Source organism: Eretmochelys imbricata, chromosome 7, assembly GCF_965152235.1.
Source record: "Eretmochelys imbricata isolate rEreImb1 chromosome 7, rEreImb1.hap1, whole genome shotgun sequence".
NCBI classification, from domain to species: Eukaryota; Metazoa; Chordata; order Testudines; family Cheloniidae; genus Eretmochelys; species Eretmochelys imbricata.
Window position 1 is genome coordinate 54976596 of NC_135578.1, and position 27656 is coordinate 55004251.

General features: G+C 50.7%; 1 protein-coding gene across 1 annotated transcript; it reads left to right on the top strand.

The window, feature by feature from the left end:
• The first annotated feature begins 2806 nt into the window (after positions 1-2806).
• On the top strand, positions 2807-25926 carry SCD (stearoyl-CoA desaturase). The gene is made up of 6 exons (XM_077821718.1): positions 2807-3061; positions 7511-7784; positions 14803-14933; positions 18305-18510; positions 19935-20167; positions 22202-25926. Exons 1-6 carry the CDS (start codon positions 3035-3037, stop codon positions 22399-22401), a joined length of 1071 nt encoding a protein of 356 aa, XP_077677844.1. The 5' UTR covers positions 2807-3034; the 3' UTR covers positions 22402-25926.
• Positions 25927-27656: the final 1730 nt, after the last annotated feature.

Below are 27656 nucleotides of genomic sequence, written 5' to 3' on the forward strand. Positions count from 1 at the left end.
CTTGGGAGGACATGGGAAGAGAATCTGGTTTTGTCTTTCTAGGAACCAACACCCTTGAGTTTGAGCAGAGATCAGACCAGGCAGAGACAGATCACGAGCGGGCCCAATTGACCATCACCCTGTACTTGTAAAAAGAAAAGGAGTACTTGTGGCACCTTAGAGACTAACCAATTTATTTGAGCATGAGCTTTCGTGAGCTACATGCATCCAATGAAGTGAGCTGTAGCTCAGGAAAGCTTATGCTCAAATAAATTGGTTAGTCGCTAAGGTGCCACAAGTACTCCTTTTCTTTTTGCGTATGCAGACTAACACGGCTGTTACTCTGAAATCTGTCACCCTGTACTTGTGTTGTCACTCATGTCAGGGTGATGAATTCCACCATTCTGGGCCGCTGGCGCAGGGGACGTGGCTGCACCCCATTCTGGGGGATGCTGAGGGTTGCACCCCAAAAAGTGACACTAATTTGAGCCCCTGTTGCAATGGCCTCTATGGGCCAATGTTGCAGGGGTGCAGAATCACCGGGGTGCAAGGCCGCTCACTCCCAACGACCCTCCCACCCCGGACTGCTCCCAGAATGCCCCTGTGCTGGAAGGGGTTTGGAGGTGGTTGCGTAGGGGACACAGAACTGCCGGGCCCCCTGCTCCGGGCTATTCTGCCTGTGGGAGCTGCGCCTGCCCGGCAGCTCAGGGCAGCCACAAATGAGTATACAACATGCAGGGCAATGGTGAATGAGGCCCTGTTGGCAGGACAGTGAAGTGAGCTCAAGGGAGACAAAAAGAAAAGGAGTACTTGTGGCACCTTAGAGACTAACCAATTTATTTGAGCATAAGCTTTCGTGAGCTACAGCTCACTTCATCGGATGCATGTAGCTCACGAAAGCTTATGCTCAAATAAATTGGTTAGTCTCTAAGGTGCCACAAGGACTCCTTTTCTTTTTGCGAATACAGACTAACACGGCTGTTACTCTGAAACCTGTCAAGGGAGACACTGTGTCCTACTACTAGGACTCCGGAGACCTGGGTTGTACTCCCAACTCTGCTGCTGGGTGACTGTGGCTCAGATTCCCCACCTGTAAAATGGGGATAATGATACTGACCTCCTGTGTAAAGGACTTTGAGATCTAGGGATGACACCTGCTGGATAAAAGCAGTGCATTGTTATTTATACTATATATAAACTGTTATTTATACAGTTTTCCCTGGAAGCTGTCTTTCTGGATTAAACAAAACTTTTCATAAAAACGTGTCTCTTTTTCATGGAACACTTTGATTTGTTGTTGAAAAAATGAGAATTTCCAGTTTTCAGGCAAAAGAACTTTCAGGTATTTTTTTGTTTTGCTTGTTGAGGCAAAGTTGGCATTTTCAGCAGACTGCTTCCCAACTCCCTTTCTGCCTCGCTCTATTCCTGGCCCCACAGCGCCTGCTGACAGCAGCTGAGAAACCTGATGAGTGGGAGCTCCTAGGTGCGGAGCAGGCTTTGAACATCTCATGATTGCCAACGCTTGTGGTTCCATTGCAAATATCATGATGTTTGGGCTTTTCCCTAAAGCCCTAGCTCCTGGAGTCAGGTGATTTCAAAAGAATCCCAGCCTTCCTCTTTAAAAGAACATGTCCAGCCCTCGTGATTGCTGAGGAAAGCTTAGAAATGGGACCCCCAAGGCTCAAACACCAGAGACGGATGCAAAGAAACTCGAATATACCATTTAAAAACCTCTCATGATTTTAGAGCCAATCTTGCGATTTGGGGACATGACTCGTGGTTTGGGAAAGGCAGCGATACTGGTATACAGGTGACTAAATGCAGATGGATTGTCTGGAAAATTTGGTTCCAAATGTCCTAGCCAGCTTTGCACGCTGATCAGCGCCGCATAGGGACCCAAGGCTTCCAGCTACATGCCCACCCATCGCCCATGTCTGAGCTAGCCCCACGCCTCCAGCCGCCCTTGCACTAGGTTGTGTCCATTGCTCCCCAGGTAGGCCCTTCAGGGGCGCAGGAAGCCTTTAGCAGTGGCCCTGTTAGCTGGAGGCAGCTCCGTTCAAACCAGCTAGAAAGGATGGTGCATCAGAGAGGATGCAAAGCGGGTCCCCCCTGGCTGGGCTTTGCCAGGGAAGGCAGCTGAAGGATGCTGCCCAGGTGCTGGAAGAAGGGCGGCGGGAGATACTGTGAGCCCAGCTCCCTGGCAGGGTTAGCATGAAAATCACCCCCTAGGAAACTCATGGCATTTCACTGGCAGCTGTTTCCTGGGAATCTCCCCAGGGAAGCCCCTTTGGAGGAGCCACTCACCCCCCCTCCCGGAGCAGCCCCCTCCTCACCAGCCACAAGCAGAGGAATGCAGAGGGTTCAGGTCTAGGACCCAGCGCAGGCGGGACCTCCTGACCCACTTTCCACCGCAAGGTAACTCTAGGTCATCGCCTTCTTGCTCAGCTGAGGCTGGCAGCTGCGCGTTTCTCCTCCCCCTCGGGCAGGGCCCCGGCTCCCAGCCTGCGCGGGGCGCATGGCTGCGATGGCAGCGCTGCTGAGCCTAGGGCAGAGCGCTCCAGTCCAACAGCAAAGCGAACAGCAGATTGCTGACAGCCAATGGCGAGGGCAGCCTTAGGTGGCACCAAATTTCCGCCAGCCAATAGGATCCCCTGGGCAAGTCTAAAGGCATCATTAGCGATTCCCCCATCCTCTTCCACAGCATCGTCCTCCTCACCTGGCACTGGGCTGCCCGAGCCGAGAAGAAACGAACCGACAGCGGCAAGCGCAGGGCCCCGGAGAGCTCCGCTACCTCAGCCCTGGCCGCGGCAGCCTGCTCAGCCACGGAGGGGGGGCGCTGCTGACGCGCTGCGAGGGCTCCCTGCGGCGCTGCGCCATCCTTCTCCCGGGATCACGTTACCACGGGCACCGGCCCAGGCGGCGCGTTCACTGGAGCGCCGAGCGGACCTGCCCGCAGCCCGCAGCTCTCCCCGAGGGGGCCACAGCCGATCTCCGCAGAGGAGGCCGCCGGCGGCAGCTAGACCTACAGCTCTCCACACACGCGCGCAGTCCCCAGATGCCTGCCGGCGTACTCCAAGAGGAGGTGAGCTCGCCAAAAGAGAGAGCCCTGGGTAGTAACTTCTCGAGACCGGCCTGACTAGACCCTCTCATGCCGCCAGCTCGAAGCTTTTCTTTTTTCACAGGGGGTTTCGTTAACTAGAACTGGTAAATTCGGCGGGAAGGGGGGGGGTTAAAATCTCCTTGCTTTTGTGTTACTTTCACTTTTAAAAAACGCAATTTGATGCGAATCTGAGAACGACTGAGCCCACATAGGTGGAGCAAGATCTTAAATAGCTAAGTATGCCACCGAAATCTCCTTGAGGAAGGGGGTGACCGCGTGTGGAGAGAGGAGTGAATCATAAACTGCTGGTTTTGCGGGGAGTTTTTTCTTTTTAACAAAGCCTTCAGAGAGCCATAGAAATGGTTCCATGCGAGTCTCTTGTGCAGATGGCCGATGGTTTTTATTGAAACTCCCAACAGAAATCTTTTCCTGTTTTGAAACCGACGTTCTCCTGCAGTGTTTGTAACCCAAACATTGCAGCACTGTGCTAGCCTAGGACACGCAAGGTGAAATTGACTAGAAACCAAAGTGAAATTGACTATGCTGTGAACAAGGCAAGAGTAAATGAGAGGTTGCAAATGTCTAGTGTTCAGTCATCCTCGGCTCTTAATAATAACCGGGAGTGGGGTAAATTAGCCTTTTAAAAATGAATGTTCTCCGGGCAGTTTCCGTTCTAGGTAGATTCAGCTGATTTCCCCCATCTAACGCCTCATGTCTACAGCCACATCTGTGCACAGGGGGAGTGAAATGCAACCAGCTCAGAATGGCAGGGGGTTCCCGCCCCTTTTCAGGGGTGTAAAGGACGACAGGAGGTGCGAGGCTATGGAGAGCCCTGCTCTCTCTCCAGCAGAAATGCATGCCAGGGCTGATGTTTTCGTTTCCTTTTTTAATATTTATTTAGGGACTAGATTTAACTGACGCATCTCCTGCCTTCTCACTTTTTCTCAAAGTTGTGAATGACCCTGCGCTAGGTTGCTCGTGGGGTACTGCCATATGCTGGCCTGAGATTCTATGATTGGGATCTGGCCGTGAGTCCAGCTCTATAGGGTACATAAACTCTAGTAGGCTGTCTATGCTGGCTGTATACCAGGCTCACCTACTAAGTGCTTAATGTTGGCAGTGAGTGGGGGTAAACATTGGGGAATTATGGGAGCTGCAGAGTCATTCATGAATGAGGGGGCACTCTTGTAAATGATCTAGCCACTTCCCCACCTCTGGACCCCAAAGCAGCTCTGTTCAATCCCCATCGTTCTCTCAGGGCAGAGGCAAGAGGAGACAGCGTAGCCCTTAGGCCAGGATATAACTCCTCTCTCTCTCCTCCCCACCCCATTGGTCTCCAGCCAAGTGAGCCCCCGTGTCATATCTCCCAGCTGGATTTCAGAGCTGTCTGTGGGCCATATGGCCTATTGAAGGCCTACGCAGGAAAGATGACCAGCATAGCTGTGCTGCTATAATTATATTGATGTCAGAATTTCCTATGGGGTCAATGTGTGGAGTTTTACCGGTGTAATTATACAGACATAGCTATGCTGGTAATTTTCCCGACGTAGACAAGCCCTGAGCCTCCTTGCCCAACTATCATTCAGCCAAGGAAGTATATCTGACCTGGTAGGAGGTCAGATGGGTATATCTGACGTTTGGGCTGGGCAGAACCCTAACCTGCCTAATATCTGGATTATAATGCATTTCTCAAGCACTTTAGGTCTGTCCCCAAAACCTTTGGATGTATCATTACTATGAACATAAAGGCCATACTAGGTCAGACCAAAGGTCCATCTAGCCCAGTCTTACGACAGTGGCCAATGCTAGGTGCCCCAGAAGAAATGAACAGAACAGGTAATCATCAAGGGAGTCATCCCCTGTCGCCCATTCCCAGCTTCTGACAAACATAGGCTAGGGCAGGGGCGGGCAAACTTTTTGGCCTGATATTTTCTGTCTTATTATCTATCCTTCCTTAATGATTCTCAACATTCTGGTCGCTTTTTTGACTGCTTCTGCAGATTGAGCAGATGTTTTCAGAGAACTATCCACAATGACTCCAAGATCTCTTCCTTGAGTGGCAACAGCTAATTTGGACCCCATCATTTATATGTATAGTTGGGATTATGTTTTCCAATGTGCATTACTTTGCATTTATCAACATTCAGTTTCATCTGCCATTTTTTTTGCCCAATCACCAAGTTTTGTGAGATCCTTTTGTAGCTCTTCGCAATCTGCCTGGGACTTAACTATATTGAATAGTTGTATATCATTTGCAAATTTTGCCACCTCACTGTTTACCCCTTTTTCCAGATCATTTATGAATAAGTTGAATAGAACTGGTCCCAGTACAAACCCCTGGGGGACATCACTATTTACCTCTCTCCATTCTGAAAACTGACCATTTATTCGTATCCTTTGTTTCATGGATTGGTAACTGGTTAAAAGATAGGAGAGAACCTTCCCTCTTACCCCATGAGAGTTTACTTTGCTTAAGAGCCTTTGGTGAGGGACCTTCTTAAAGTGATATTGACTAGAAGAGAGTTGTGGGGAGACAGGGCCCCCAAGCTGAATGCAAAGAAGACAGCTCTCCAGAAGTAAAGCTGTCTGGCAGCATGGATTTGCCCAGGCTATTCCTTTTAAATGGAAATGGCTGTAAGAGAACCTGTAGGGTGCCTGGGGATCCTCCAAGGGGAATTTCTCAGCCTCTATAACAGTCACTGTGGGGAGGTATTGCTGAGGCTGTGGATTCTGCCCCTGGGAAAGGGAGGTGTTGGGTTGCCACATAAACAGTATGGTTTGCTTTTAATGCCTCCCTCAAGAAACTGGGCCATCAGGAAGAATGTGTGTGTGAGCCAGCTTCTAATGCCCTGTCACCAAAGATACCAAATAGACTTTGGAGAGGCAGAGCTGCTTGTATAGGCTTCCTCAGCGTGTCCAGAAATATCAGGCCTGATTCTGCCATTCCAATTGGGTAATGTCTGTACACCCAGTTTGCACAGGTGGAAATGGCTGAGCAAGGCATAGGACAGCCCAGGCCCATTTGGGCTGATTCTTAGGGGTCAGATGCTCTAACAAGTGGTTGGCCCCTCTGAAAATCAAGCCCATCATGCCCAGATTCAAACCTGAGATGGGAACCCGGTGCGCAGACATGAAGCAACCACACCTGGTTGAGAGGAGGATCAGTTACTCCAGATTTAATGAAAGGATCCTGCCTTGTGAGGTCACTCATGCATGATCCTTTCATTATGCATGTGTGACCTGGCACTCCTGCTAGTACAGAGGGGTAGGACGTGTGACAAATGAATGTTGTGTCATGCTTGCATCCGGGGAACTGAGAGTCAAGACTTCTAAGATCTATTCTAAACTGTGCCACTGACTCACTGGTGACCTCGGGCAAGTTACTTCTCTCTGTGCCTCGACTTCCCCATCTCTGAATGTGGGGGATAATGATACTGACCGGTAGTCATGAGGTGCCAACTTCAGGGTTTTAGCTGGGAGCATTCAACACTATCCTTATCCCTGTCACTCCTCACCCAGAGATCTCAAAGCACTTAACACAGTTCGGCCAGTATCTCTCTCCACACTGGACAGAGAAGGAAAGTAAGGCAGAGAGACGTGAAAAGGCACCACAAATGGGTTGTGAGGCTTAACCCAGTAATGTCTGAACTGCCCTGAGATTCCCTTCCACAGCCCCTTCCATGGGGAAAGGATTGGTATTAGGAGAAGCCCTGGGAACAAAGTGTGAATCTCCTTTCCTCTTGTTGCTGGTTTGCACAATGTAATTTATCGGTTACTGAAAGAAACGAGCCCAGCCCAAGCTCTTAGGGACCCATGAGTGATCGATGTAAAACACCCATTGAAAAAGCCAAATGAGAGTGATTCCCTGAGCCCTACAAATGACCCTGCAGCTGCTCGAACACCAGCCTCAAGGGGATCTCTGCTGATGTGCGTCTTTAAACACCTTCGCTTCCACTCTCTGTGCCCCTCAAAGCCCCAGGGCTGAGATCAACCCCTGTGCAGGGCACCACAGATCTTGAGTGGTGCCTAGGGATGAAGTGGTGTCTAGGACTCGCACTGACCCTGGGGTGAGGGGTGGGTTGCACCAGAGAAGAACAACGTGCCATTGGCTAAGTGCTGCTGGGCCTGGCCGGAGAACCCCAGATCGAATCCTGCTACCACTCAGAGGCTGCTTTAATGACCTTCTCTTCCCCGCACACCCCTTCTCAGGATATGATGCAGGAGGGGGTGGGGCTCTGATGGAGAGGCAGTGTCTGAGTGAGACAGCCAGCCCTGGCCGGGGGAGACCTGCTCCTAATGCCCTGCCCCATTAGGAGATGGGTGTGATGGTGGATCAGCAGCCCAGAGCCAGCCCCTTTTGATCCTTGTGGTGGGGTCCAGACTGTAACCATCACAATGTTGTTTGTTTTTAATGTCCCCTCCCAACTCCAGCTCTCCAAGGATCTCCCCTCCTTCACTGCCACCACCAGGGTGACGAGGAATGGGGGAGCAGGCATGGAGAAAGCCCTGTCCAACCAAGAGGACTTGGGAGGAGACCGGGACATGACGGACGATATCTTTGATGAGAGCTACTGTGAGAAGGAGGGCCCCAAGCCTGCCAGGAGATACGTCTGGAGGAACATCATCCTCATGAGCCTGCTGCATTTAGGGGCCTTGTACGGGTTGTGGCTGATACGTGCAGCAAAGCCCATCACTTTGGCATGGGGTAAGTGGAGGGGACTCTCCCATCTTCCCTGTATGAGTGTGAAACTGCAGGGGGCAGAAAAATAGGATCACCCGAAAGGGGATGAGGCCAGCGCCTGAGGGTAATAGAGTAGAGATTGCAGAAACTGTCCCAAGGTCTTCCAGGAGCACAAGAGGTCAGGCTTGCAGAGCTAGGTGTCTCCAGTGAGTGAAGGCACAGGAATGAGTTAAAGCTGGAGCTAATTCTTGTATCACTTCCCCAAACACACAGATAAAAATTGAAACATGAAGTTAGACTCTCAGGCCAAGTTGTACAACTTCATTAGGCCGTTTCACACACAGCCAGTTCCAGTCAAGGCTGCAATGGATGAGAGATGACTAGGGCGAACCCGCTGTGGTCAGATACTCTCTCCCCGCTCAGACCCTCTGGCCAAGGTTAGAACCAAACTCTTCTTCTGAAATGCATGGCTGAGCTGCACCTGGGATCAGGATGGGAGGTGCCAGCTCTCACCAGAGACGCTGTCTTTCACAAAACTTTTTTCTGACCCATTTTGAAGACTTGAGCAGTTTCGTTAGTCCAGATGATGAGGTGTGGAGAAACGTGCCTGAAGTTCTGACTGCTTCTCCAATCCCAGCCTCTGACTATTACAGAAATGGAGCATTTTAAACTAAAAGGGGGGGGTCTCATTCATGCCCAATTTACACTACTGGGTAAGAAAGCGGAGTCAGGCCCTCCAGTTTAGATAGTTCCAGCCAGATGCTCCCTAGGTAACAATCTGGCAAACCAGGCCGCTGGACAGCCCCTTGTGAGATCTGGCTGGGATCTCCCTTGCTGTCCTTCCATGCCACTGCCAGGCTTGGGATGGTCTACTCTCAGAGGTTACCTTCTGGGATGCTTGGGCCTCTGGACCTGGCTAGAGGCTGGGGCCAGAGTTGGGAAGAGAGAGCTCTTTCTAGAAGCAGGATGGAGGCAGGAGGCTTAATTGCTACCTCTTGGATTTCCAAGACCTGCTGGTTTGACTTTCTGCTCCCATGACTGTAGCAGGCAGTGGCTGATGGGGTTGCCACAGGCATAGTTCAGTCTGCCGAAAAGTGGTGGCGAAGGCACCAGTGTGAAGCCAGCATCACTCAGAATGCTGCCATGCACACAATGGTCCCTTTACAAAAGAATCCTGTTGGGTTTTACCCTGTGAAACTGACATGCTCCAAGGACAGTGTCTTCCCCTGCATCCCCGATAATCTGGGAACTGCACATGCTGTCCCAGGGGCTGGCCTCACTGGGGGGGGGAATATGCAGCATCAGCATGTCCTTGGGGGAAGCTTTCAAGGCCCTTGACACTGTTTTGGGCAGCAGAAAGCCTTGTTTTTCAGGCCTTGCTGCTCTCTGGTGCAGCATTATCTGTTCGGAAAGCCCCAGCTCCAGCCTCACACCCAGAGTTTTGGGAGCCTCAGAGACCACCTCCAATGGAGAATCTGGCTGCACCCTAGAGATAGGCCTGCACCTCAGCATTCAGCATGGCAGCCAGATGCCCTCAGAACTAAGTCCGGGTGGGGTGAGAAGGAAGAGGGTTGGCTTGGTGAGCTTCTTCCAGGGAAATGGGACAACCACGTGGTCCAGAAATGGGATGAGCTGGGGTCTGTGTGGGAGTTAAATGTTATCTGTCCTTCTTACCCTTCCCCACCTAAGAGCACTTCTGATGCATCCTTAAGCATATCTGCCCCCTCTGTTCTCATGCCGTTTTGCTCCAGTGCCCCCCAATCTGTGTCTCGCCTTCCTCTGGCAGTGCCTCTGATCTCTTCCTCGCCACACACTTGTGTTCTCAGTTCTGTACTGTTGCTTTTCTTTGCTGTTTTCTGTTTCAAGTTGTTCTTTCTGGATTTTAATTTCAGTTTAGCAGTGCAAAGATTGTGGTCACTGCTAACACCTGCTGCTCAATATGCCCTACCACCTGGGACAGATGAGCATCCCTTAGTCAGAATATGTATTACAGTTGTAGCTCCAAAGAGGCTATGCTCGACCACTACTGTAAGCTGCGGAGTCTGGGACCAATATCCTATTCTAGTTCTACTATCCTAAATCACTCCTCTGTCGGCTTGATGTTCACATCCCTCAGAGTCCTGTAGACTCTCTGGTGCTATCCCCTTTAATTTCCATCTTGCCAGCTTCTACATACTAAATTCTCATTGCCTTTCAAGCTCTCCAGCCCTTTCCTGATGTTTGCCCTTCTCAGTTCCTGCCGGTGTCCTATCACACAATCTCTTTCTGGCCCAGAGTTCCCCAGGACTACATAGTATTGCTGGTCAGGCAATGTCCCTCCACTGTAGCATCTGTGAGATCCCTTTGGTCTCTTTCAGCATTGCTGCTTTCTGTGCATCTCCGCTATCATTACTGTCCAGCCAGGGATTCTCTTTCCCCAGAGGCACTACCTGCATTTGACAAGGCTGACTCTGGACTCTTATGTCCTGACTGTGGCCCTCTGCTGAAGCCAAAACGCACAGAAGAGAAGTCAGGGAGGGTGATATGCAAAAGTGGTTGAAAGCACCTACCCTCACTGCCCTGTGCCTGGGGCCATTCTGGGCATGCTGTCCTCCTTGAGCTGTGGTGGAGCAGCCTGGGGGTTGCTTTGATTACACTGGCCTGTAATGGCCATAAAAGGGCTATACATAGATCAGCCTGGTGAAGGGGTGTTTTAACAATGCCCTCCATTTCCTGCAGTGCCAGCAGGGGGGAACACGTGGGGCATTTCATCTGCGGTGCTGTGGGATTGTCCTTGCACTATGGTGATGCCTCCCTGGGCCAGTTAAGCAGTGCTGGCAGCCGAAGAACCCCAGTGGCACAGTACAAACCAGCTATACTCCACCCAGGGATCTGGCCCATATTATCTAACCTCTCTACAGACGCTCCCTTGTTACTCTTTCCTCAAAGCTGTTGGCAACACTTCCTAATTTAGTATCCTCTGCAGACTTTAATGTGCCTCTCCTCCAGCTCAGAGGAGGCAGGATATTTCTGGACAGAGTTGTTATCCAACTGTATCTGTAATTACTCCTTCTAAACCTTGGACTTTGGAAATGGTGTATATGTGGTACATTTATTGCTGCTCCTGGGAGCCTGTTCCCTAGAGGAGTCAGCCTTCTCTTCGTCTTCAAGCCCCACAGCCCCAGAGATAAGGGAGTATTTCATCCCCAAGTTGTGCAGAGTGGAGGAACAGAATTTTCCATCTCAACGGCATTGAAGTCAATGCAGTTTCTAGATTCATAGCTTTTTTTTTTTTCTTCAAGCCATTTGGATCATCTGGTCCACCCCGCTGTGTAACACAGGCCAGAAATCCTACCCCAGATTCTGTTTGATCTGTAGTGTATCTTTGAGGCATCCAGTCTTGAGCTGAAGACTTCAGATGATGGGTAATTCACCGTGTCCCTAGATGAGTTATTCCAATGGTTGTTCATGGTCCCCTGGTATAACTGAAATCTGAATCTGGCTTGCAGAGAGGGTAAAGCCACCACTTTCAAAGCAGCCATTGAGTATTGGGTGACCTGTAAGAACAAAAAGATGATCCCTGCCCCACAGAGTCTAAGATTAGCTACAGCAGTCAGGCACAACCACCAGGCAGGGGAGCCCAAGGTTACAGTCTCACAGTTTTGACTGGTATAAACCGGGGTCTCAGCTGCAACTGAAATCAATCGGAGCTGTAGGTGCTCAACATCTTTGCAAAGCTGATGGCTGTCTCATGTTGGGCTTCCAAAATCAGAGGCTACTTACTAACATTTCAGTCCAAGGGCCATGCCCAAGGCTGCGCAGTGAGTCAGTGGCGGAGCTGGGATCAGAAGGGGAGTTTTGGGCACCCAGCCCTGTTTTCTAACCCACTCCCTGCTGCAATAAAACCTACTCTCTTGTTCTACCTAAATTCTTTCCAGTGCCCTGTCTCCCTTTGCTTCTGTGCCTCCCCTGTATTTGTCCACCACTCCCCATCAGTTAGCTCTCCCGTAGGAGTTGCTATAAGCCAATCACTTCTTGGCATTTGTCTAGCAAAGGGATAGCTGAAGTTCCTGAGCCCCTCTGTCACTCTGGTGGCCTTTTGCAGTACCTTAGCCAAGAAACAACATGACCAAGACTGAAAGCAGTGGCCCAGTGCAGTGTCTCTTGGCCCAGGCTCAGGGCTATAAATAGGGCATCTAGTTCCTAACTCAGTGTTTTTGTTATGCTATTAAAGTTGGCTAAAGATTCTCCAGTTTAATTCTCCAGGGACCCAGCTAGGGGTGCTCTGAATCCGTCCCCTGTATGTTGCCCTGCTGCACCCTTCAACTACTTGTTCTCTTGTAGAAAGCATATGGCCTAGTGGTTAGAGCGCAAGCTGGACTCCTGGGTTCTAGTCACAGCACTGCCATGGACAAGCTGTGTGACCTTGGGCAAGTCACTTTGCCTGCCTGTGCCTCAGCTTGTCTGTACAATGGGTATAAAGTCACACAGAGGTTTCATGAGCTGAGGTTTGTAACATGTTTCCATAGCACCTTATGTCTAGGGAGCACCGTGGTCCTCACCCGAACCTGTGGAGCTGTATGTGACTGATTGAACCTTCCCACTCTTCCTTTTCCTGCATCTCCCTGGTTCCAGCAGGATCAGCCATGTGGAAATACTGAGAGTTGCCTTTCCTGCCAGAAATAGGAGACTCATTCCCTCAAGGGCTCCTGACCCAGCTTTGCAGACCTGCAAACATTTACGTGGTTTTTTTTTTTTTTTTTTTTTTTTTTCTGAAGCAAAACCACGCTCCAAACCTTTTGATGCTCTCCTGTCACTAAACCAAAGCTGGACCTGACCCAAAGCTCCAGGCCCAAGCCCCCTCTTGCTCCTGCAGAGCTGTGGGGCAGGCCAGCTCAGAACTCTGTAGCCCAGAGCCGTCTCTATCAACATTGCTCCTACTCTTGTGTCCTCTTCCCCCTGTTGATGTCGGTGAGTGCTTTGCCATCGACTTCCATGGTGCAGAGTCGAGTGCTTTGTTCTCCACCTTTCTGTTCCTTGCCCCCTTCCCCACGCAACCTCCATCCTCCTCACATCACTTTCACCTGCCCTGGGAATCAGTCGCTCACCCGGTGACCCCTCTGCCCCTGGCAGATTTCAGAGCCTCCTTGGGGAGAGGAAGTTTGACAAGGGAGGATATGTAGGGATAGGTAGAGTTACGGAGAGCGTTGGTTGTGGTGGCCAGAAGCTTGTTTGATATAATAGTGGCTGGGGAACCAGCGGGGGGATTGGAAGAGAGGAATGATGACTCTAGCAATGACAGGTTTCAGAGTAACAGCTGTGTTAGTCTGTATTCGCAAAAAGAAAAGGAGTACTTGTGGCACCTTAGAGACTAACCAATTTATTTGAGCATGAGCTTTCGTGATTGCACCTTTTACAATGTGTGGGGGGGCCAGTATGTGCTTGAGACGCCAGAGAAGGATGGTGCAGCAGCTGAGGCTGGACAGGAGGGCCTGAGGAGAGGTGTGGCCCTGAGGGTGGAAAGAAAGCCCTATCAGGAGCTCTGAAAAAGTGGCCAGCGATTACTGGAGAGTAAGCATGGATCAGTTTGAACTAAGGATCTGTGAGGAAAACAAATGGGCACTCCTGGAAACTATGGTGATAAACAACAACCAAAGGCTTTGTATTTAAAAAGAGATACCTGTAGGATAACTCGCACTTGTCCTTGTTTCTCCTGGCAGACACTGTCAGAATCCACATTGCTGGGATTCTAGGTGGGGTGGGTTAAAGGCCACTCAGTGGGCACCAGAGGTATTGCCAAGTTTACCTGTGATTCCTGCTTGTAAGCACAGGCTGAAATCAGTGCAGTTGAACCATGGAAGGTGTTTTCCCAGGGGATATTAGGAGGTGGATTTTGCACTGAGCAAGGATTGACTGGCAAGCACTATGGGAGCATCCCCCATTCTCAGCTGCCTGAGATTACAGGGATGTGGGGGAGAATGTTAAGGTTTCTTCAGTCATTGTGCCTGAGCTTTTGGCCCTTCTTTCTGAGCACGTTTTGCTTTTCAGGCGCATATCCAGGCTCCCAGTTCTCCTCTGATATTTGACCCCTTGTGGCACTGTTGGGAAAGTGCCACGGGGTCTTAGCTCTAGGACCAGTCACTATAATCCATTGTAAACTCTGTCCTCCGGACAGTATATGGGGATAGACCTATGCACACGGGGACAGGGTGTCATGGGCTTGGAAGAGAGACGAGCACATGCTTTTTATCCAAACAGGCTTTGGAACTCCACCTGAATGACTCATGACAACACGATGGGGGAGCAAACAAAAAAGCCAACTTGACACTCTTTCAATCCACCACCAATCGCTTGTGGCCTGCGTACGACTTGGCGATGAATCTAGAGGCTAAGCAGAGAAGAGAACTGAGGGGTGGGAAGGGGGAAGCTGAGCAGCCTCCAGTCAGTGGTGGAGCTGAAGGCATGGTCTAGGATCTGATGGGACAGCCACTTTCCCCAGCCTGCTCCTGCTTGGGTATTCAAAAGGCTGGGGGAGAGAAGATGACCCTGTGTGTAGTTCGCTTTTTTGTAACATCTAAAAACACCTGCCAGTCAGTGTGATGTTTAACATTGTAGTGTGTTGGGGGGGTGGGGAATAAGCGTATCTATAGGGAAATCTTATATCTTAAGGGCTTAAACCTATAGCAGGGCCCCTCGGTAACTATGCAGGATAGCTATCCAGGCTCAAGTCATCTACCATGGAAGGGTGTAAATGCCAAAGAAGTCTAACTAGGAGAAATGCGATGAAATTAACTAGGAAGAGGAGAATTGATCCAGACTATCAGGGGAAATGCCAGAAGAGAAAGATCTGTTAGCGTTGTTGCCACAGGGCTGTACTGGAAGCAGCAGGTTTACTCATTATTGAGTGTCCATCATCCTGGTATCCAAGCACAAGTGTCTCTTTTGTCTGTGCCTCTTCAGAAGAAAGTTCTGCTCTTGTGTTGGATCAATGGAAACTTTCCAACTGGACGACTTGCTCTAACTTAGCTGACTCATTGTCTTTCCCACCTTTTCTTATGTCCAGGGTTCCTGTGTTTCCTGCTGAGTGCTCTGGGGGTCACAGCGGGAGCGCATCGTCTCTGGAGCCATCGGTCCTACAAAGCCAGCTTGCCCCTCAGGATCTTTCTGGCCATTGCCAACTCCATGGCTTTTCAGGTAGGAACCCCTCACTGGTTGTCAGCTTGCCTGTCCATAGAGGGAAGCAATGAGTCCTAAACTGCAACCACACATACAACGGGAAGTAGGTTGCAGTCACATTCCCTTCTTCTGTACCATTCCCCTCTGACAGCTGTATCTCCAAAGTTATCAGAGATCTTCACCTTTCGCATGAGGGGGAGACTCACTGAGTAAACACCGCTGCTGCGATGGGTGAGGGGTATTGGGAGTGGGAGAATGGCTAAGAAAATACACCAATAGGAAATCACTCCAAACTAGGTGGATTTCGCTCTCCCTCCAGGGGCTCTTCTCCTCTTGACAGTCATGTCTGATTCCCATGAAGGACTTGGTAGAATTAGAAAGTGCTGACTTATGGGCCTAACTTTCATCTTGCTTAGAAAGTTGCTAAAAGGAAATACTTTCACCCAGCATGTAATTAGGCTGTGGAACTCACTGCCACAGGAAGTCATTGAGGCAGAGAACTTATCAAGATTCCAAAAGGGATTGGACATTTATACAGATAACAAGAATATCCAGAATTACCATCATAATTAATGACAACCAACCTTCTGGCAGACCTCCCGCTTAAGGGTGTAAGCAAGGCTCTAACTATTGGAGTGGAGTGGAGACCAGGACGAGCCTTAATGGGGGGAGATCTTCCCACATCTGCTTCTGTGTGGTTTTTACACCTTCCTCTGAAGCAGCTGGTGCTGGCCACTGTCAGACAGAATGTTAGACTTGGGTCTACTCTGGTCTGGCAGTTCCTCGCAGGCAGACTTGCTGTATCTCCCACTCTCCAGAACCTTCCCCATCTCTGGAAAATGGGTAGTCACCTCCTTGGCCTTGCCCCTTGCTGCTCAGAGCCACTAGCAGACACAGTGGGATCACAAGTGAAGCTCTTTAGGACTGCTCTGATGGTACACATGCCAGCTAGCAGCCGTCAGAGGCAACCAGGGTGATGGGTACTTAAAGAACAGTCAGAGGTTCACCCATCACTACTGAGTTTGGGGTTAGAGGTGGGAACAGGAGAACCTACCCCAGCTGTGCACTGCCCCTCCCAAGGTCCATTTCTAGCACTGGAATGGTACACATTCCACTATTGCTTGTATGGGGAGCGAGGCTCTGCTGCCACCTCGAGAGCCTATTCTCGCAAGGTGCTGACTGCCCCAAGCTCCAGCTGACTTCTGGGGGAGCTGAGGATACTTGGCATGGCACAGGACGGGGCCCAGTGGTTGGAACTGAGAATTAAGGCCTGGCACTCGTATCCACCCCTATCACTAATATGTTGCGTGACCCATAGGTAAATCACATCCTCACTGCAAGAAGGATGGCCTTGTGGTTAAGGCGCTAGACGGGGATGCAGGAGACCTGGATTCAGGTTTTGGCCCAGATTTTTAAAGGTACACAGGAGTTGTGGTGCCTAACTGATTTAGGAGCTTAAACCTCATTTCAAAGGTTATTTAGGCTTCTAAATCACTTAGGTTTTGCAGCCACTAAATACCGTTACAAATCTGGTCCTTAGTCTCTCCAGGCCTCACCCTTCCCACCTGTAAAATGGGGCTGAGAGTGATGCTTCCTACCCCGAAGGGTGCTGAGGAGAAATCCCCTGTGCTTATGAGATGGAGGAGCTCTGATACTTAAGCGACAGGTGCCCATAGAGGAGCTGACTCTCACCACCAGTGCCCTCCTCAAGGCTGGGCATGGCAGTGCTTTCCTGTTTAGCGCCCCCAGCTGATGGGCGCTCCAGCCATGCAGTGGCCGGCCTCTTCATTTCATTCAGCCCTCTGGCCAGGTCACTTTATGCTGCTCCCCTTCCAGGATAACAAAGTGCAACAAATAGTTTCAAGGCCTCTGTGAGGTTTCCAGCCCGTGGGCCCAGTGGCTCTTACAGCCCCTCTCCAGGCTCTGATTTGTCCTTATCGCCTCATGTGAGGGGTTCACACCACCTTCCCAGTGGCTGGGGTGGAGAACCCAGGCCCGCCCTCTTCACAGGTCCCAGTCCAGGGACCTGAGGACGAGCAGCCAAGGTCTGTTCTGTCACACACCTTGCTGCTGCCTCCCAGAACCCTTCCCCCCCATTAGTCTTCCTCAGCCCTTCTTGCCAGCCCCTTCCTGGACTGTTTGTAACAAGCCACATCTCCCAGGGTTTCTCCTCTGAGGTCTGGGTCCTGTCCCCATGGGAGGGACAGCCACTGCAGCTCACTCCAGGCCGGTGTCTTCCAGAGACGTCTGAGTGCTGCAGAGTCATTCCCTGCAGCTCCTTAGATGTGTCCAAACACCTTGTGGGCTTCCCTGCCTCCAGCTTCCTCCTGGCTCAGGGTAACCCACCTCTGGCCCCAGGCTTCCTCGTAGCTCTGGATCTTCCAATTCTGGCTCCAAGCTTCCTTCTGCATTTAGTCTAGGAAGCTCCCAGCTACCTATCTCCTGCGTCTCCCCCAGGTCTTCTTTTCTTACTGTCCTATGCCCCCTCCTTTAGGAAGACTCAGTTCCTTCCCAAATGAGTGTGATCATCAGTGTGTAATACCCCTCCAAGTGCCACCCACTTGCCTAATGGGGCTCAGGCTCCTGTTAAGCCATGGTTAACCATAACCAGTGTGGGGTTTATCACCCTGTCACAGTGCCATAAATGTGCCTGTATAGTGCTTCAGTTTCCCAGCTATAGGACCAAATGATATTTACCCAGCTTTTCAAAAGTGCTGTAAGATCTCTGCATAAGAGGGATCGTGTAAATGTGAACTGGTCACATTTACAGCTGGTCAAAATGAACTTTTTACATAAAATCATGCACATTTCAACACTTTGAAATCTGGGTTTGTTCCCACAGGGTTTTGCAATGGACTGATATTTTGGGTTTAAAAAAAGTCAACAGAACTTTCTTTAAATGATTTTTTTGAGGGGGGGGGGGGGGAATGTTGGAAAAACTTTTTTGAAATAATAATAAAAAAAAATGGAAAATTTTTAATTTTTTGAGAACATCCAATTTTTTGGGGGGGAATCTCACCCTGGAGCTAAGCTGACAGTCCATCAGTATTGGCAAAGCAGCAGAGACAGGGCAAACCAAATCCTGCAAATGATCAAGTTAAAAAAAGTGAATTAACAAACAATAGAAGCTTTTGAGGAAAATGTAAATGTTCTGAGCAAAAATTTCTGGTTTTGAAAAAATGGCCAATTTTTTTCAAAATGAAAATCTAATAAAACCCATAAATATGGACTTAAAGTCAATGAGATTTAGGCACCTAAACCAGTTAAAGCATTTTGGTAAATTCCACTAGGTGCCATTTTGCTTCTTTAGACACCCGACTACATTGTATATATAACCCTAGCTCTAATCCTTGCTGACTCGGTGAGTCATCCAGTCATGTTCATTCCAGAATGACATCTACGAGTGGGCCCGAGATCACCGCGTCCACCACAAGTTCTCCGAGACCGACGCGGACCCTCATAACGCCACACGGGGCTTCTTCTTTTCCCACGTTGGCTGGCTGCTGGTGCGCAAACACCCCGATGTCATCGAGAAGGGCCAGAAGCTGGACCTGGCTGACTTGAAGGCCGACAAAGTGGTTATGTTCCAGAGGAGGTGAGCCGGGTGCGGCCGAGGTAGGGGAAGAAAATAGGGTGATTGTAATGCAAAGTGAAGGGCAGGTGTTGTGACCAATGTATTACTGGGGAACCAAAGGCATGGCATCCAGCTACAGGAATCTCTTGCAGGGGTAGTCAATAGGTAGACTGTGGGCCAAATCTGGACCGCCAGACACATTTGAATGTACCTCAAAATCTTTTATTTACTTATCATTATTTTTATATTTTCTCTGGAGTCTGGACCTTGACTAGACCTTGACCAAGACATTTGGACCTTGACAAAAAATAATTGACTACCCCTGCTCCAGAGCAAAACTAACCCTCTTGGGATGGCTCAGGTGTAAGTGTATGGAGTATTGGGGCCGTTGTTTGGGAACCTGGGCAGAAATCCATGAGGAAGAAGTTCTGTCCAGCACAGCAGTGGGATATATTACATGTTTTCATTTGTTTGTGGGAGAGGAGGAAATGGGGTCAGAAAAGGCAGGGCTCCAGCCTCGCTGGGAAAGTTGCTGGCACAGAGGGCCCAGTGCCAACCGGCTGAATCCCTCTTGTATAGAACGTGTCCCGCTGCTGCTGCACCTTTAGCAGGGGCAGTCTATGAGGAACAACAGTTCCTAGGTAGGTGGGTGAGAGGAGAGGCTTCTGCTTGTATCTCAGGGCCTGCCTCTTGCCCAACCCCTGCTTCCACATGGAAATGGAAGAGGCACAAGATTCCCTCTTCTCCTCCTCCCCCCCCAGCTGCACTTAAACTCCACCATCTGGTTTCTCTCACTTGCTGGGATTGGATTTCCCTCCTTCTATCCCTTCCCCTCCCGCGCACACACACAGCCCGGTTCCCCGGGGCAGCCGAGCACCAGGCCTCCCCCAGTGTGAGTGACAGGTCCCCTGACGGAGAGAGGAGAGGAGTCTGCTGCTCCCAGGGAGGGAGCCAAAGCTCCAGCTGCAGCAGCGTATGCCCTGAGAGCTGGAGGTCCCTGGTTTAATCCCAGGTGCCTCCGCCAAGATGGCAGCTGTCGCGCTCCCCCAGTACAAATGTGACCTGGCAGCAATAATGATAAATGGAGCCCCAGGAAGCCTGGCAGCTCTGCTTCATGGCACCTGTATTCCATTCCCAGCTCATCTGCTGGGTCCTTCTTACCCCCTGCCAGCAGGTGTGTGGCTCTTACTGTGTGCCCAGCCGATCCCCTTTATTCTTCTGTGCCCACTTTGTCACTGCCCTTGTTTTCCTTTTTCTCCAGGGGGAAAACCAGCAGAGGTGGGCTGGTTCTGCGCTATTTTCTTTGGATAGTTAAAACTAGCACCTCTCCCCCGCCCTGGAGACTCAGCCCTGGTAGATGACCTGAACTGCCCTCGTCCCTCAACGCCCCTCCATGGGATGCACCCACCCACTAACACTCTCTCCCCATTTATCTTTCCTGGCAGGTTTTACAAGCTTTCTGTGGTGGTCATGTGCTTCCTGTTCCCCACCCTAGTGCCCTGGTGCTTCTGGGGAGAATCTCTTCGCAACAGCTTCTTCCTCCCCGCCATCCTGCGCTACGTGCTGGTGCTCAACGCCACCTGGCTCGTGAACAGCGCTGCACATATGTTTGGCAACCGGCCCTACGATCGAAACATCAACCCCCGGGAGAACCGCTTGGTCACGTTTGGAGCCTTAGGTACGTTGGTGGCGCCTTTTAATTCCAAACCACTCCACAAACTGACTGTGAGTGAGACAGGTAGAGATCACTGCACCCGCCACTAAAACACAGCTGTGTCTGGGGAGGAACACAGCAGCTGTTCAGTAGTGCATCGCAACAGGGCACGAGAGTCTGGGAGAGAAGGGAAGAGGAATAACGTCCATTTATAAAACTGTGGGATGGGGGAGATTTTAGGTACATAATATAAAATGGACCAGATCCTCAGCTGGTGTAAATCTGCATTGCTTTGAAGTCCATACAGCTATCCTGATTTACATCAGGATCTGACCCTATGAATTTAGGCAGGCCACTGGGGTTAACACCCCGATGTTTCTGCATTCGCATACGGGAAAGCCAGAAGCATGTAGACTCCAGCTGGGTGATCTCGCCCATGCACCTGCAGACCTGCACGTTTACTGGAGTGTCTCATGCTCTAGTCAATAGGTACATAGGGCAGTGGGGTTATCTTCTCCAGTGTCTTGCATGTAGCACCTTCTTATCTCAGCAATGAGATTTATTTGCTTTGCCTGAAGGTCTCACCGCCTGTTTGTTATGATGACGATTGCACCCCGCACTCTCTCTCCACCTCTGGGAAATGATGCTTCTGAAATAGCTGGACACGTGCAGCCAGAAGTGCTCATGGGTTTCTGAGTGCTAGAGGCTTGAGACAGCCAAGTCCTGATTTTTCAGAGGTACTGAGGATCTGGGAAAAATGAGCCCAGAATCACCATGAGCTTTGTACTGCTTTCCTGAGCCAGATTCTCAGCTCATGTATTGTAGCTCTGTGGACTTTGGCAGCACTCCACTGATTTACCTGAACTGGGGATCTGGCCCCTGACTTTCACTAGCAAGACTCAGAGCTGCACAGTTCCCATCTCGATCTGAGCTTCTCAGACTCTGGGGATGGAAGATGGATGGACGGAGCCTCTAATAAGTGCCTGGACTCACTTTAGATTTTGCCAGGAGCTCAGCCAAAGCTAGACAGCTTCTTTCTGGGAGACTGAAGAGGAATCAGAACCCCGTACAAGCCTCACTAGGCTCTCTGAGGGGGCCAATTTTAAAGGCTTTAATAAGGGGAGGCCCAGGCACAAGCAGAAGTGCCGGAGATATCCTGAGTTTTCTCACCCAATTTGACTGCTTCATGAGGGTCAGGTAAACAGCCAACCGAGCTCTGGCCAGACCTGTGCTGAGATTAACCAGCCATCACTTGTTCTCCCCTCCAGCCTGCATGGCCTCCTCACATGCCCTGTACTAACCTTAGCGCCATCCTGGTCCTCCTCTGGTGTTGGACTCAGTGCAGAGGAGACGGGCCTGGTGGGCGATGTTACACATGGGCAAGTGGAGCAGAGGGAGTCCGAGCTGGTGTAACTTGTACACCAAATGTTGGAAGAGGGGAGAGCAGCAGGACAGCCAGCCACCAGGGGCTGCTCAGCCTCTACTCCCCCCTGTCTTTCTCTGCTCTCTCAGGGTGCTGTGTGCCTGGTTCCTAGTGTTGTCCCTTTGTGACTGGCCATTTGTAGACAGGTCCCATTGACAGAGCTGGTATTTTCTGACATTCTCCCCACCTTGGCCTCTCACCGGTGCATCGGCACCAGCCTGTTGATGGGGGAGTCCGCACGTGGCCAGAGCTTCCACCACTGCCTTGTTGCACCCTGCTCAGAGCAGGGTCGATGGCCCAGTGGTGGCAATGCTCAGGCTCACCCCACGCTGGCACTTCCACTGATGGAGCTGTGCCAGGGATAGACCAACGCTGGGAGACTTTCTAGAAACCCTCCATGTAGACACGGCCTCGGCACGCAGAGCCTGAGCAGCTCCCAGCGAAGTCAATGGGCTGCAAGTGGAGGAGGATGGGGGCTGTCCCTGCCCCAAGGGGAGCACAGTCTGCATTCGGCACAGGTGGCCCATTCTGGGGACATGGTGCCCGAGCCTGGGGACGGGGGTTCTAGAGCGTGACCGTTTCAAACCCAGGTTCAGGTGTATTTACAGTGTCTTGTCCCTGCTCTTCCGTTCCAGGCGAAGGCTTCCACAATTACCACCACACCTTCCCCTACGATTACTCCACCAGCGAGTTCGGCTGGCACTGCAACTTCACCACGGCCTTCATCGATCTCATGTGCCTCCTGGGGCTGGCCAGCGATCGCAAGAAGGTCTCCAAGGAGACCATCCTGGCTCGGAAAACTCGGACTGGCGATGGGAGCCACAAGAGTGGCTGAGGACCTGTGTCGACCCCCCACAACCTCTTCACTCACCCCAAGCGAGCTGGTCACAGGGTTTTATGTTCTATTTACTAACCATTGAATAATGCTACCAGGTTGCTTCAGATGATGATGATGATGATGATTTTAACCCCCTCCTGCACAGTGTATTTTAAATGATGTATTTAAGACCTATAACTTTTGTCTCTCTAATGCTCGGCAGCTCCCTCCTTCTCTTCTTTTGTTCTTCCTTTTCTCTCTCTGGCAGGATCTCTCCCTTTCCCTCTAACTCCTCCATGCTTCATTCTGTCCTTGTCTCTGACTCTCCTTGGCAGGGAGCTGGTCGAAAGCCCGTCCAGGGCAGATTGTGCCGCTGGCTGGACAGAGGGAGTGGAGGGGGGTCTGTACCAGCTGGCTGAAGAGTTGAGCCAAAGTCGGGGACTCTTTTCCCTAGAAATCCCCCTTTCCTGCCTCTGGTTCTCCCGCCCTCCCAGGGCTGCTGACTCAGGATATGAATGAGTGTCGCTCTATGACAACAGCAGCAAAGGTCTTTCCCAGAAGGAGTAGCAGCCCTGTCCCCTTCCTTGCTATCAACGAGAGAGCACAATGTTGTCTCCTTGGTGCTGGGCCTCCTTTGGCTCCTGTACGCCAAGGAAAGGTGATGCTGGGGATGGGGAGAGGAGACCCCTGAAAGCCTCTTCTGGAGGGGTAGCAGCAGCTGCAGAACATGGCGGCATGCGTCCGCTGCCTTCTCACCTTGCTGGAGTGTCACAATGGCTCCTTTCACCACCCTGCAGAGCCTCTGTGCTAGAATTGCTTTGGAACAACTCAGGCTGGGCTCCTAGCTGCCTGCGTGGGAAAGCAGCAGTCAAAGACATCTCGGGAGACAAGGGGCTTGATGCCATTGAAATACACTGGCTTGGGATGGGATGGAGTGGAGCCATGGGCAGTATTTCCCAGGAAGAGACTCTTCCTGAAGAACGACAGCAGGAGAAACCAGAAGGAAGTGACACAAAGCCCCATCTCTGTGTTTAAGCTGCTTTGTGTGTCAGAGGAATGAGGTCCCATTTCTATGGAGAAGGAGATCCTAGTGTGTATCTGTGTCATATGGATTCTTCTTACTGAACACAGTTGAAAGGGGGAGACAAAGGGGCAGCTGATATGGCCACATCTAAGCGAATTGATCCTGTGAGTGACCAGCTAGAAAGCGGGGATGATGCTATGTCAGAGACCCAGGGGAGCCTTGTGTCTGCAGATGGGCTTCCTGAAGCCAATTAACAAGTACCTGATAGAAACCGACACCAAAGCAGGGGACACTGAGCAGGTTAAAGCCTGAGAAAGTTACAGGATCCCAGCCCAGTGCTCTATGTGACCCCCTTCCCAGCATAGCCCCTCTGAAGTCAGGGGGTGGAGCCACATCTACTGGGCAGATCCAGGCTGGAGATGGGACTGAATTGCCCCACTGTGCTGGGGGGCAGGAAAGCCTGTTAGGGGGCTCATGACCAGCTCCCCAGCCCCTCCCAAAGCAAATCAGAGTTGCCCTGGGGACAACGGCTGCCTGAAGAACACACTGCCGTGGGAAGTGCTGATGCAGCCGCTGCTGCTGGCGGCCGTTCCCATAACTCCCCCAGACACACGGTGCTAGAGCAGGGTGCTGGCTGCTGGGCTGTAAGTAATTCATCCCCTGCAGACAGGGCCTTCCCTCCGGCGAGGGGGGTCCGCTGCACAGTGCCTGGGCACAGAAGGTGCCTGTTTCACTCCTTGGCAGCACTGGCAGCAGAGGCTAATGGGGGGGAGGGTTAAAACCCTTGTGTGTTTCACCCCATAGCACTTGCAGATGCCGCAGACAGGCTTGGCAGGGCGAGGCCCCATTCCCATCAGCCACTCACCAGATAGTGCTGCGGTGCTGGGTGAAAGCTCACGAGGTGTCCAGGCTGCTGGATCCTGGGGTAGAGCTGGGGAAGGCTGGGCTGGGGTGGAGGAATGACGCTCAGATGCTCCTTTCCCTGCCCCAGCCGTGCTGTGTATCCTGAAGGGCAGGCTCCAGCCTTCCCACGCCAAGGTGACCACAGCACTGCTAATGTCCTGCTGTGGTCGCAAAGCTCTTGCTGTCGGCCAAGAGGTCGTCCCTGGCCTTGTTCCTGTGCATTACCATGACCAGAACTGTCCAGCTTTGCAGCCCAGTGGAGCCACCTGCCCTCTGACTTGGCTAACGAGATGAACAGGCTCAGGAGCGGGCCATAAGCAGATAAGCCAGTTGGGAAGCTTTTAATTCCTGGGCTCTAAACCCCGGGAGGTGGATGGCTGGGTGAGGATTCCCCAGAGCTGAGATTTATAACTGCCCAGAGGGTGGCTGTGGATAGTTTTATCCAACTGGATACAAAGACACCTGCATGTCATAATCCTGGGCCAGATCCATCCCTGGTCCAAACCCCATTGGCTGGAGTCTACACCGTGGGTGAATTTGGCCTCTCCTAATAGTTCTTCCCTCACCTCATGATCCGGACATATGTGATGCAACCTACCATTCAGATACATGACACAACATGGTATGGCATCCACCATCGTCTCAGGAGAAAAGCAAGGGGTTAATTCGGGCATTGCCTCTAGAACCCAAGAGTATTGATCAGAGCCAAAAATCCTGACAGCGTGGGGAAGCGGAGTGGAAGTAACCAAACAGCGCCGGTGTTTGCCCAGTCACTTTGTCGGTAGAGTGGCATACGTCTCTGGGTGCCTTAAGTCTTTAATACACATAGGAGTATTGACAGCTATTTGCAGGATGTTTTTTTCTTTCTATGATGAATTATGGAAATTTAATTATTTAATTGCCGTCATCAAATTGTGGGTGCAGGTGATTTTGAATGTATTGAGTTAGAATTTGTTAGATGCATCATTTTAAAGGTAACCTTGTTTGCTTTATATTTCTTTCTTTGGTGGCATGTTTGTATCCAAGTGTGTTCTCTGTGAGTTTAGTTAAAGTGAGTCAGAGTGAGAGGTGGACGTAGACAAAGCACCAGCGTGTCTAGTGGCTAGAGCAGCAGGCCTCCTGAGCTCGATTCCTAGCTTTGCCACTGGCTCACTGTGAGATCTAGGGTCAGTCAGTTAACTTCTCCATGCCTCAGTTTCCCTCCCTGTAAAATAGGGATAGCACCCTACCTCACAGGGGTGTTGTGAGGTGTAATTAATACTTCTAAAGCACTGAGAGATCAGGGTGTGGAAGGCCCAATATACCCACTAGTGGTGGCGGTGGTAGTAAATGACTAGATTTCAAACAGTGTTCTCAGCCCTTCTGGTATCCTGGAGACAGGACGTGCGAGTGTTGGATAAGTAGTGAAGGATTGGAAGGTTGAATCTGTGCATTGTCTAAGCTCTGTTGCTATTGAAATGTGAGTGGGATACAACTTTCCCAAGTCAGTTTCTGCATTCTAAGATCTCCATGTTTTGTCTACTGAAAAACTTTTGGAAATAATTTCTACTAATTTGGAATCAGACGGCTGGTTGTACTGAACTGGTATTTGTTCATAATAAAAGTTTACTTTAAAACTTGACTGCCTGACTACAAAGGGCTGGGCAGGCTGGAGCCTTCAGAGACTGCTGTTCCTCCAGATATCCCCTCCTATGGGAAGTGAGGGGGGAAGGGAACCTGTCTTTTTAAATCTGGTGAATGAGCTGGTTTTGAGGGCGCTCACTCCCAACCACGTACTGTGCAGCCACACCCCTGGAAGTGGGACACTAGCCATCCCTTCTGCTAGGGGTTACTTCAGTTTAAATTCCACCCAGAGCCTCTCACCAAAACTCTGCAGCAGCTGACCACTATGCATGCAGCAAAACACATAATGCCAGCAGCTCAGCTCTGGGCACAGCTAACCATGACACAGGACTTCAGTTACCTCATGCTGCAGGGGAGAGAGGAGGAATTTTTCTTCTATGACAGAGCATCACTGGAAAAATGCAGTGCCTTGCATAATGAAACCCATCACTGGAGAGTGGTCCTGACCCCTCTCCTCCTGCAGCTGGGCAGAAACTGGTCAGGGCAGGGACGGACCCATTTAATACAGGTCTATAGACTTCCCTACTCCCCCATCACTTCAGTTGTCTCAGAAGCTGTAGGCGGGCTGGACCATCATTAGACAGCACTGTTTGGCTTCTCTAGAAGGGATCTCTGCTGCTGTTCTCGTGGCCACTGTTAATCACCAGATGTGGCTTCTAGATACGCATTGGGAAATCTGGCTCATCAAGAGCTCAATGCTCCTGATTGCTGTCAGATTTTTCAAACATGTTGAGCTCTTCTGAAAAATCTGGCTCGGCAGGAGGGCCACTGGTATAGACTGTGTGTGCATGCGGGGGAAGGGAGCAGTTTCATCTCATTTCTGAGGTTCTCATTGTTCTCCCCCTTGTACATGACAACCAGGCCCATGTGCCACAAGGCTGTTCTGAGCTATCAGACGGCTTCTGTTCTTCAGCCATGGGGCTATGCATGCCAGTCCCCAAACAAGCTTTGAAGTGGAAGAGACATGGCAACGCCTGCCTGATAATCTGATGCTCCTTTTGTCCAGGCTTTGCAGCATATACCTGTGTCAGAACAGGACACTGAGTGCATTCTCTTCCACTTGAGATGAAACAAGAGTCTGTGATGGCAAATTTCAAAGCCTCGGATTACCCATTTGGTAATAAAGACCACCCTGCATGGATTCGTCAACATATTGAACTCAGATTGCCGGCTCTCCCTCTGGGTTAAGGTTATTAAATTCCCTTTCCAAATTCCTTTCCCAAACAATAGAACCCCTCCCCACAGCACCAAATCAGCAGCTCACCCTCTTCCCTCAAGTTGATTCCTGCATTAATACTGCTAGAGCTTTAAAATGTAGCTACAGGGGGAGATTTTCAAAGGTACAAATGCGATTTAGGGCCCTCAATTCCCGTGTGCCTAGCAGCCGGTTGTAACTCTGAAATCTTCCCCCCCTGATTTCCTCCCACCAGGAAAGGAATATTTAAGCTGCAGAACACAGCCACATTTGAAAGAAGTTGCTAGCAAACACACCCATGCTTGTTAAAGGTTCTGCCCTGATGTCCTTCCGTCAGGGCCCAGGCTATGAAAACCAGCACCAATGTAATCCAAGCAGTGAGGTTAATGGGTTTGCCATGTACATTAGTACTGGGCAAAATGCAATGGAACTGCCAAGGAATCCACAGTGGAAATTCAGTCTTCAACTGAGAATCTACCTCAGTGAGTATAGGATGCACCACAGTAACTGCACAGATTTCACTGGGGC